The sequence below is a fragment of the Enhydra lutris genome, unplaced genomic scaffold (assembly GCF_002288905.1).
Source record: "Enhydra lutris kenyoni isolate GAN:26980312 unplaced genomic scaffold, ASM228890v2 scaffoldscaffold2, whole genome shotgun sequence".
Lineage (NCBI taxonomy): Eukaryota > Metazoa > Chordata > Mammalia > Carnivora > Mustelidae > Enhydra > Enhydra lutris.
The window spans coordinates 45531293-45543580 of NW_019154086.1; the positions used below are offsets into that span (position 1 = coordinate 45531293).

Sequence of the window (12288 nt, forward strand, 5' to 3'; positions counted from 1 at the left end):
TTTTAAATATCCCAACAAACAAAAGTCCAGGACCAGATGGATTCACAGGTGAATTCTACCAAACATTTAAAGAAAAAAGGAGGGAAAGTAGGAAGGGAGGGAGGGAGGAAGAGTTAGTACCTTTTCTTCCCAAACTATTCCAAAAAATTGAAAAGACAAGAACAAGTATTGGTAAGTGTGTGGAGAAAAAGGAATGCTGTGCGCTGTTGGTGGGAATGTAAGTTGGTGTAGCCACTGTGGAAAACAGTACGGAAGTTCTTCAAAATATTAAAAATAAAAATTTATACAATCCAGCAATTCCAGTACTGGTATTTACCCAAAGAATATGGAAACACCAATTCAAAAAGATCCCTGCATTCCTATGTTTACTGCAACATTATTTACAATAGCCAAGATACAGAAGCAACCCCGTGTCCATTGATAGACGAATGGATAAAGAAGATGTGTGATACACACACACACACACACACACACACACACACACACAATGGAATATTACTCATCCATAAAAAAGAATGAGAACTTGCCATTTGTGACAATATGGATGGTCCTAGAGGGTATTATGCTAAGAGAAATAAGTCAGCCAGAGAAGGCAAATACCATATGATTTCACATATATGTGGAATCTAAAAAACAAAACAAATGAGCAAAAAAAAGAGGCAGAAACAGACCCCTGAATACAGAGAACTGGTGGTTGCAGAGGGGAGGGCGGGAGAATGGATAAAATGGATTAAAGACAGTAGGAGATACAGCCTTCCAGTTTCGAATCACCATCATTCATCTGCCAGATAGTTTCCCACCAACTGTAATCATGTCACTGCTCTGCTCAAAAATGTTTCATGGCTTCCCATTCTAGTTTAAAATGCAAGTTCTTTAATCTGACAGTCAGGGTTCTCAACATCTGGCTCCAAGTGAAATTTTAGGGTTCATACTTACTTCTTCCTATTGGAATCCTCAGTTATAGCCAACATATTCCCCCCAATTCCCAGAAATGCATTTTATATGTCCCCATCACTATCCCTTTTCCTGATCCTCAGCCTCCTCTCCAGCCTCCTTTCTGAAACCCTTATTCCACCTCCTGCATGAACCTCTCACGATAAATGCAGACTATGACCTCTTCTTCCTTAGAACTCATAATACTTGCTTCTATATATGTTGCACTATATTACAGTTGTTTGTACACACATCTAATTTGCTTAGGCTTCTGAGGACCAACTCCAATGCTCTGTACTAGTTTATATTCTGCATCGCACCATACAGATAGTAGGTAATCAGTAAATGTCTGTTGAAAGATATTAACAAATAACCAGTAAAGATTTGGCAAGTTCTGGGGATTATATTACAGGAAAGCAGTTAAGATGCACCTCCAAGAAAATTAAGTGCAACTTGTTAAAGACAAAAACAGTTACATAAAGCGAACTGTCTTCATCTTTCCAAACATTTATTAAAGCATGTTTATAAAAGGGCTCTTAAGGGGTACCTGGGTGGGTGGCTCAGTGGGTTAAGCTGCTGCCTTCAGCTCAGGTCATGATCTCAGGGTCCTGGGATCGAGCCCCACATTGAGCCCCACATCAGGCTCTCTGCTCAGCAGGGAGTCTGCTTCCCCCTCTCTCTCTGCCTACTTGTGATTTTCTTTCCGTCAAATAAATAAATAAAATCTTTAAAAGGGCTCTTAAGCTTAACACATTTTGGGTTAAATCAGAATCATGGGAACATCCACACGTTACTAAGCTTTACGAAACTCCAAATCCTTGGTTTCATATTAGAACAATAACAACATATCCTTGGTGATTATCTCATTCACCTTCTTCATGTTCCCTCCAAGAGCAGGATAAGGAGGTTTGTTGACCTGGCTCCAGTCGACAGGCACGCGGATCATTTCATAAAGCTGAAAGACCACTAAAGCATCTGCAAGGTCACTAAAACAAGAGGAAAAGATGATGAAGGAGGAGGAAATTTTATTAAGCACAACGGAGGTAGGCTTAGGTCTTCAAAAACACAACAGGGTCATTTAACACTTAAAAAATGACAAGACAAGGGTGCCTAGGTGGCTCAGTTAGTTAAATGGCCAACTTGTGATTTAGGCTCAGGTCATAATTTCATGGGTCATGAGATCAAGCCCCATGTCTGGCTCCATGCTCAGCAGGGAATCTGCTTTGCTTCTTTCCCTCTGCCCCTCCCCTTACTCGCTCGCCTGTGCATGCTCTCTCGCTCTCTAAAATTAATAAATCTTAAAAAAACAAAATGTATCATTTGACTCAGAACTTCTTTTTTTGTTCTTTCCTCAATTTTTAATTTTAAATTCTATCTAGGTAACATACAGCGTAATGTTGGTCTCAGGAGCAGAATTCAGTGGTCGACCCAGAATTCTAATCTTGGAATCTCTCCAAAAATTTTAATAAATGTTTACAAAAATAATAAGTACAAAGACATTCATTGCCACATTATTCATTAATTTGGAAGCAAATTAAATGCCTGGAAGTAGGGAGCTGCTGAATAAACTATCCATACCATGGACTCCTGGTCCACAGTAAGAAATAAAGTTTATCTCTATGTACTAACATGAAAAGTTTTATAAGATATATTACATTTTAAAAAGCAAGTGGCAAAAAAAAAAAAAAAAAAGCAAGTGGCAGAACACAGCATACAGTTTACTATATATAAAACTCATTTTCAAAATTGAGAGTATTTAAATACCTATATGTGCTACGGACTGTTAATAGCAATACCTCTGGGCAGGAAAAAAGGATTATGGGAGATGTAAGGGAAGTATTATCATGTTTTAATTCATTCTACATACTCACATATTTCCTGAAACTTGTTCAGTGAGAATACGTTCATGTATTACTTATGTATTATGATTTTTAAAACTTTTTAAAATATACAAAATCACAATAGCTACAAAGTAGGCAGCTGTTCATGTTAAATAATGAGGATTAAGAGGAAGGAATTTATGAGCAAGTAGGCGTTACTGAAGTAAGAATAGTTCTACTTTGGATTCAGAAAAACACATTCTTCTGAGATGCTCAAAGTATATGCATTGAGTCTGTTTTCAATTCTGTATGCTAAGGACATAAAGCAACAGCCATTGGTTTTTTTAAAATTGTTGGCTCTATGATGTATTATGTCGCTTTTCTCTCTCAACAGCTTGTTCACCAAGTTGTTTTGCTAAGATTCATATGAAAGTTACTTTGCAACTCTGGACGTACGCTCTATGGCAATGAAGGGGACTGGACCCTGTGCTGAGTGATGGAAAGATAACATCTATTATGAAGGCAATTAAGAGCTGACTTGGTTATGTATAAAAGCACATGGAGAGTTTCATATAAAAAAATTACTAAAGGATTTGTATCGGCTCTGAATTTTTCTTTTTTACTTTAAGTGAATTCACTCTTACTTCTATTTGGTGAGGTATTATTCATGTTTTGCAAATAGGAAAACTGAAGCCCAGAGAGTTGAAATGATTTCCAGAGAATTCAAGATGTATTCTGAACCAACCAGTCATAGAAAAATTCTAGGACTAACTGTTCTTCAAATATATTAAATAACTTGTACGGGGAGAGAATTTTCATTTAAAATCAATCTAAATTATGCTAATGCTTTGGTTTACTTTAGATTTGGTGTACTGCTGGAGAGGAGTTAAAATAACTTAGGGTTTAGGAATATGATCTAGACACAAATTCATGGACACATGGTTCTGGTGCCAATTAGACCTCTGGCTACTATTTTTCTATATATGACAGTTCTCTTGAGGGTTATGTTAACTTTTGAGAATTTTCTGAATTCTCTTTTCCAAAATAGAATTACATGTGCCTAGAAGTCCTATGCTAGCACTTCAGGACTTTGACTAAAAAATGTTGTCAATTCTCTCCTCCACTGTCAACCAGGGAGAACTCTAGAGATCATGACATTTATGAGAAAGTTACCATGGGTCTCACTCAACAAATCTTAGTCCCCTAGTATTAAATTTACTTTGTAATTTAAAAAGAAATTTACTTTTAAAATTACGTGCTTGTGTAAAAAAAAAAAAAAAAGCAAGTATATTTAAGTCACTAAGATTAAAAATAAGTCTTCTCACTACTCTCCATCCTTTACTAACCAGGGTGCATACGGTTTGGTATTCATCCCTCCAGGTTCTTAAAAACTTCATATACAAATGTGTGTACACTCAATTTTTCTGCAAGATAAGAAAGAAGTTAATCCCACCATTTTTTTATGCTATAAATGCTTGTCTTAAGAAAAGTTCAAATAAACAACTTACCATTACACTACAAGGAACTAGAAAAAGAAGAAACTCTTCCAAAATTTAGTAGAGGAAAGAAATAATAAAGATCAGAAATAAAATAGAGGCCAGAATAAATAATAAAACAACACTGGGTGTAATGACCAGTTTTTCCAAAACAAATAAACAAACAATATTAGCAATGCTTTGTATACACTCAATTTTAAAATAAAAATGGAATCATACTAGACCTATTCTTCTTTTTAAAAAAGATTTATTTTAGAGAGGGGGGTGCAGGGATGGGAGTGACAGAGGGAGAGAGAATCTTAAGCAGACTCCCCGCTCAGTGTGGAGCCCCACACAGAGCTCGATCTCACAACCTCAAAATCACACCCTGAGTTCACAACCTGAGCTGAAAGCAAGAGTCAGGCGCTTCACTAACTGTATTACCCAGATGCGCCTGACACATTATTCTTTTCTCTCAAATATGTATTGTAGACATTCTTTCACATTATTCTATAAAGATCTTATCCCTCTCCTCATCATCTATCTGTACCCCCAGTATCTGATTTCTTTACTGCCTTCCTACTATAATAAGAATTCTAGTCTAAATGATATTTATCTCTGCCGTCTAGCTGGAATTTACACACTTTTAAAGGATTCATCAAATATTAGTCCATCACATCAAAGCCAGTTACCATAAGGTAGTACTGGTTTTAGATTTTTTTTGAAATATTTTATTTATTTGAGAGAGAGAGAGAGAGAGCATGGGAGGGCAGAAGGTCAGAGGGAGAAGCAGACTCCCCATGGAGCTGGGAGCCCAGTTCGGGACTTGATCCTGGGACTCCGGATCATGACCTGAGCCCAAGGCAGTCGTTTAACCAACTGAGCCATCCAGGAGCCCTGGTTTTAGATTTTTTTTAAATTTTTTATTTTTTAAAAATATTTTATTTATGTAAGAGAGAATGAGCACAAGTCAGAGGGAAATGGGAGAGGGAGAAGCAGACTCCCCACTGAACAGGGAGCCCCAAGCAGGGCTCGATCCCATGACCTTGAGATCATGACCTGAGCCAAAGGCAGATGCTTAACGACTAAGCCACCCCAGTGCTCTAGCTTTAGATCTTTAACAAGACTTTGAATATAAACCAAGAAGCAGAAATTACTATATCATAAATCTTCAATTAGCCAGTGAAATTGGTCTTTTGTGGCATTAGACTTAAGTTCAATATTTAAATAATAATTTAGTTATTGTTCATTAAGGAGTTTCCTTGGTGTGTAAATTATTAATATATAATTTTGCAAAAGTTGAGTTCTTTTCCATTTTTTTTTTAAGATTTTATTTATTTATTTGACAGAGAGAGAAATCACAAGTAGGCAGAGAGGCAGGCAGAGAGAGAGAGGGAGAAGCAGGCTCCCCGCTGAGCAGAGAGCCCGATGTGGGGCTCGATCGCAGGACCCCGGGATCATGACCTGAGCCAAAGGCAGAGGCTTTAACCCACTGAGCCACCCAGGCACCCCTCTTTTCCATTTTTAAAGGCAGGCTGGTAGCTCCTATAATAAAGAGAGAAGGAAGGTCTCTTCTTATACAAACCTAGAAAGACACATTATTAGCACTACCAGACAGCACAGAAAATGTTCAGTAAAATATTTTCTTAGTCCTACCAATGTTGATAATGTGTTGTCATTTTAAACAAGAAAGAGTAAGATAAATCACAATTACTCAGGGAAAGCAAGTTATTTCTGCAAATTAGAAGCAAATATCTGCAACAAATTACAGGAGAAGTGAGGTAGATTTTGGCACAAATAGAAAGTGTGAATTATAATTTAAAATACTGATTATAATGATAAGAACAATTTATAAAATATTACTACTCTATTCTGCTAATTTTTTACTTTTCTGATCAATAATTATAAAGGAGTAAGATGGATTATCTTTACCAAATTGGTTGTTTACATCATCAAAAACTATAACTACCATCATATTCTGATCTTTTTAAGTAATACCATACTTTTTATAAAAAATACATTGTATTGTCAATCTCCAGGATTCTGAAATTCTAAATGTTTGCTAAAATTCCTTTGATTTTTAGAAAATGTACTAATGTAAATGTACCTAAGGTGTGAAACTAGAAAAGTTGGACTCTGGCCATAAAACTAAAACACAATAAAATATTTACCTGTACAAATGATTAATGTATGGGTTGACCCCCAAGGAATTCATCCAGTTCCGAAATGTTCTCTCTTCCTTGCTCTCTCCTAGAGTAGACACAAGTTCGTACTGATGATTCAGGACAAAATGCAGTAAGAAATATATTTTAAACCATCCTGGCAGGTGTAAACCGGCCAAACATACTTTTCAGTGGTTTCTGTGATACTACCATCTTTTGGGGGGAAAGTAAGTCTTATTGCCAAAGTCCCTTCCCCGCCCCATTTATATAGGCCTCCATTTGCTCTAAAGTTTTCTATCTAGAGTCCTTTCTTTGATGTCTGTGAACTACTGAGTCATGGGTTTCTCTGTCCAGAAAGTGACAGAGAAACTTACATGATCCTATCTGTAGTTATGATTACATGCAAAATGGACTGGCTAAAAATTAAAACTCTTTTAGCATTCAGGGTAATATCAGCACAGTAAACACAAAAGAAAAGCTGTGCTTTTCCCAATGCAGTGTTTCTAAATTTGTACAGGTTTTTATTTTACACAGGGAAGTTTCTGGACATACAAACTTACATTTTAATTATACCAAACAGCAATGAAGGGGAGAGGGGATTACAGGCAATATAAGAATAGGCAATGAAGGGATGTAACTATTTTACAGGTTTCATGAGTTATTTTAGATTGATGTAGCCCCCACACAGGGTGCTAAGAGAAAGACATTTAATCCTAGTAAGTCCCTAGACCTCAGAGATCACCTCAGTTAGAAACTCCTTGCAGGCACTATTATTTAACCTGTGATTACTTAACCTCCCTGAGCATTCCCTTGGTAGCAGTGCTCATACCATCTGCAAGAAAAACGTGGGTTATCATGTACCACAAAGTAGCAGAGAGCGAGATATACTCTCCTTGCCATGTCTGCCTTCTGTTCATCCCCTAGACTGCAAATAATCCCAAGTGACTATCTGTAGTATTATCTGTTTTCAGCAAAGGAAGGGAGCAATGGAATGTCCTAACTTACACCTCATCATCAGACTTGCGAAAAACATTTTGTAAACAAACATTTACACCTGTCATCACTTCTAAACTATAGGCAAGGTCAGGTCACTCTAGACTTTGACTCATGTGGGATTCCCAGAACAAGGATACATCTAAATCTATAACCATCTGAGCTCCGGAGACCCATTCCTATGAAGCCTCCCCTGCAATCATCTTCAGAATAAGGGCCACAAGTAAAATAATCCTGCACACTCAGAAGAGAAACCAAACCTTGTAAAATATAAAGGATTCTGGTTTTTGTGACGCTATTCAGGAAATAATCTGTCCACTATAATTTTGTTTGATTTTCTATGCTACTACCTAATGGTGTTCCCAGAATCTACTTTAATTATTGATCTATTAAACAGTGTAGCCATATAATTTAAATTCCATTCCCTCGGGCCTGTATAAAAGGTAACTGACCAGTCTGCTGTATCTGCCACTATCACTTTATGATAAATAACCTATTTGAAAACCCTTTAAAAAAGAACCAAGTTAAACTAAATATTACTAGAAATCATGCTTGCTCTTTGTAGGAGTTATTAAACAAGTACAAATTATATATAACTTTCCCCAAAGCAACATAAATATAAGCATACTATCAACAGTTTGATGCAGGTGACTTGGATTTAGCTTTGAGCTGCTTCTTTATTACAGTCTGTAATGGATTTTTCTCTAGTAATTATGGAAATGTTACATTATTTCCTTCTGGGAAAATCCAAGTTATGTTTTAAAATTACAAACACTGATTATGTAACAATAGTCTCATTTTTAATTGAAATAACATCCCAATTCTGCTGAACCTGATGGTACAGCAAATAAGATTTAAAAAGACACTAGTATTTTGACTGAGTTCTGAAACTGTTATGAGCTCCAGGGTGTCATATTTCTTCCCATTGTTCTCTTATATTGTTACTACTTTCATTTCTGATGCCTGGAAAGTAAAATAGATTATGTAAGTGAGCATTTATTTATCTAACACCATTTCAAGTTGTCTTGGTAAATAAATGCTCAAAGCCAGAAGCACTACACATTTGTGCAAGAGCCATGGTAAAGCATTACAAAAACATATGTATTCCAGATTGTGAATGTTGTCCATATTGCAGACAACTAAAGCAATCTTAGAAGTAAAATGTTCACTGCTGATATAAAAGATAGAAAGACTATAAAACATTTCAATTTTAGGGCCAAACTGATATCTGCAATTGACAAAAGTTTCAGAAAAAAAATAACAAATATACTACAAGGAGACTACTAAGAGGAAAGAAAAGGAACTAACATATATTTAACACTCACTAAATGTGCTAAGTGATGTTTTCCTCTTTCTAACCTATTACTGAGGACATACTATATGCTAAACCCTTTCATTCATGAAAGGTCATTTTAACTTGCTCTGTAGTTCTTCAAAATTAGTACTACTAATCTTGTTTTATAGATGAGAAAAACAAAGCTCATGGAAGTCATTCAGATACTAAATGGTGGACCCATAATTTGAACAAAGTGTAATAACATGGCCTATGTATTTTCTATCACCACAAATGAATTCTGAGATGGCCTCTCTATACGAAGCCCACATATTTGGCTCAGTTTAATATGAAGGTTTTATATTTAGTTGGGCTTTTAATTTTCTCTAATTCCACACAGATAAAATTCTTTGCAATGAGAATATGAATATGGGTTGTGATAAAGTCAAGCTTCAAATATCATAAGGATCTATAAAAACAAATTTACAGAGGAAAAATTCCAATTGACAGTTGAGTCAAATACATTTTTGGCAGACATATCAAGGATATACATATGTTCTAAATAAAGATGATTGATAAATATTTCCCATAGTATCTTCTTATATAAATAGAGGAAATGCTAATGGAAATGTTTAGCAATCCTATTCACACTGAAAAATTCCAAAAGCATGCTGAACACTAGCAAAAGAATTCAAACATGACAAATAAGAGAGCGAGCAAGTTGGAAAAGATATCTAGCAAGAACTTGGTGACTATAAAAAGCAGATCATTTTTAATATGCCACTCTAAACAATGCCTTCTACTATAAGATACAGAGGGATTTTGAAGTTTTCCAGACTGATAAAAACCTAGCACTCTTCCATTTTATTTATTTTTTTTAAAGTTCTAATCCCTCACCCTCAATTTCTCTGCCAAAAAATCTACTCCTTTATCTATTTTCCCACTCAATTACATACCTGTGTGGAGAATATAGTCTTTTTTTATTTTGAGAACATAGTCTTTATCTTCCCTCTCAATTACATATCTATTTAGAGAATATAGTCCTTATTTTACTAGACCTCAGGAAGAGTGAAATGAATTAATCATATTCCTCAAAGAACGTATTTGTTAAATCTGAAACTTCTTTCATTAATCAAGAAGATGCAATTATAAAGTGTTAAGGATATTGGAACTCTGGTTGTGTCAGTCAAAAGAGAAGATCATGAAACATTTCTCATTCTATCCCCCTCCTGGGGAAGGAAGGGAGTAAGGCAGGTTCCATGAGAGAAAGGACACTGCAACATCAAATTCTCCCCACCAACAAGAATCCTTACTTGAAGACTGCCTTCTCCAAACCAGGGCAACTGGTAAGACTATTTTAGGATGGGCCCCTCCCTCTGACTGCTGCCACTGTTTTCACCTTTAGTTCTGATACCAGTGTGGGTTTGGGTATGCGTGTGAGAGTATGATAACAAAAAAGAAGACAGGCTAGGAAACAAAGATAGGGAGAAAGAACTAGATAACAAGAATGTTTTTGTCATTATGACAATTCATATATCGTAAGCTTCAGTGACATTCAAGAAATGTAACATAGCTAAGTAATACAAAATAGAACCTAAACAGATCCTTCCAAAGATTATGAGTGATAAAAGATAAGTGTGTTTGTTCAAAGGAGAGGGATAAAGGCTTTACATCATGAAATCCAATTGTCAAAACTGATTTTTGGTGTGTTTACAACTACAATATCCCATCATTATAGAAGGCAAATTCAGTGGAGAGTTTACATAATCAAGCCTTGATGTGCTGTTCTAATTCAGTTTCATTTGTATTCTTCCTTGTTATCATTCTTTAGGCATATTAAGACAGAAAAAACACAGCATGAACAATGCAAAAAATAAATATCAACCCAGATAGAAAGAATAAATGGTACTAATAAAAAGAAGATTCAGAATGAACATATTTATAGAGTATAGAAAAGTACTAAATACAGTACCTACATTAGGAGGGGTCAAATCTGCATTTCACAAAGCAAAACAGGAAAGTATTATAAATTATGAGACAGATAACAATAGCCCACACACAACAAGTAATGAATATTTAAAATTTTTTCATGTACCTTAAAAACATTTAAAAGAGAACAATACTGGAGTCAAACTGTAGCTTTTAAAGGAGAAAAAAAAGCTACAAAATAATTATTTTTCCAATAGATAATTCATTGTCCATATTGGTGGTGGAGTTATGTTATGTGGTCATTTAAGAGACTACTTTAAATGTATGATAGTTTTTACTAAACACTGATGGAGAGAAGACTGACAAGTAAGATTTACCCCAGCATTCTCTTTTAACAAAACCAACAATGACTTTCCTTAATATGAACTTTTTAATGAATGCACATGCCTACACACAGTAAACTGCATCTCCCACCACAATCCCCTACCTCTGACAGCAAAGTAGGTCACTACCACAAGAAGATACAAACAGTGAAGCAATTAAAGGCAGAAAGAACATACCTTCCAATAAATTCATATCGATGTCATTATCAGGCTTGTATAGGCATGGGTATGTGTTAAACAGATTAGCTACAAAAGCTAAATTAAGTTTAGGATTGCCTGAAACCACATCTGCAGGAGTAACAAACTGTCTGCAGCCCAGTTTATCTGCTTCTTGAAGCATGAGTCCAGCACGCTTTAGGTCATTTTTCTCCTAAACAACAAAATAGAACAAAAATGGTCAATGTTAAACTTTTGATTGGCATAATTTTTTATTGACATATGTATTTAAAAGCAAGCAATTTTCTGGAAATATATTAAATGATAGATTAAAACAACCTCTCAAATTTTGTATCAGTCAGCTCCTACTGGTCAAATTATAGACAATTTGGTCAAGATCATATATCAGAACACCTTCTGGCTAAGAAGTTTAGTTATCTCACCCATTTTACTCTGAATAATATTTCCAGTAGACTCTTTTCTCAATGAAAAACAAGTTGGGATACAAATAGGAAATTATTAAAATTAAAAGAACAGGACTTTTCACAAGTGCAAAATCCTGGAAACAAACTAAATGCTTGTCAACAGGAAAGGAGACAAATAAACTGTCTCATATTTACACAGTGACATTGAACAATGTGAGTGACTCTTAGCCATATATGTTCAAAACAATACTAGGAATTTAACTACTTTTTTTTTTTTTTACAAAAAATAAATGAAAAGTAAAATAAAAAATTTAATTTTGTAAGGGATATATTTGGTTGAAAGAAAACTATATAAAAAGAGAAGCAAAAGGACAATGAACATAAGACTGAAGATGGTGATTATCACATTTAAAAATATAATACCCAGGTGCCCCAAGGTATTATATTTTTAAAGTTTTTTTATCTTCTAGAAATACATATTGAAATACTTATCAGTGAAATGATATGATGTCTAGGATTTGCTTCAAAATAACACAGTGGGGGGGTGCCTGGGTGGCTCAGTGGGTTAAAGCCTCTGCCTTCAGCTCAGGTCATGATCCCAGGGTCCTGGGATGGAGCCCCGCATCACATCGGGCTCTCTGCTCAGCAGGGAGCCTGATTCCCTTCCTTTCTCTCTGCCTGCCTCTCTGCCTACTGCTCAGCAGGGAGCCTGATTCCCTTCCTTTCTCTCTGCCTGCCT

General features: G+C 35.6%; 1 protein-coding gene across 1 annotated transcript in view; it reads right to left on the reverse strand.

Moving 5' to 3' along the window:
• LOC111150417 (plastin 1) overlaps positions 1-12288 on the reverse strand; it is a 51842-nt gene that overhangs the window by 21152 nt on the left and 18402 nt on the right. Inside the window, exons 9-11 of the mRNA XM_022507847.1 lie at positions 11146-11338; positions 6400-6478; positions 1805-1919 (exon numbers count right to left, since the gene is read on the reverse strand). Of these exons, the coding sequence (XP_022363555.1) occupies positions 1805-1919; positions 6400-6478; positions 11146-11338 (387 nt within the window). The remainder of the gene's footprint in view (positions 1-1804; positions 1920-6399; positions 6479-11145; positions 11339-12288) is intronic.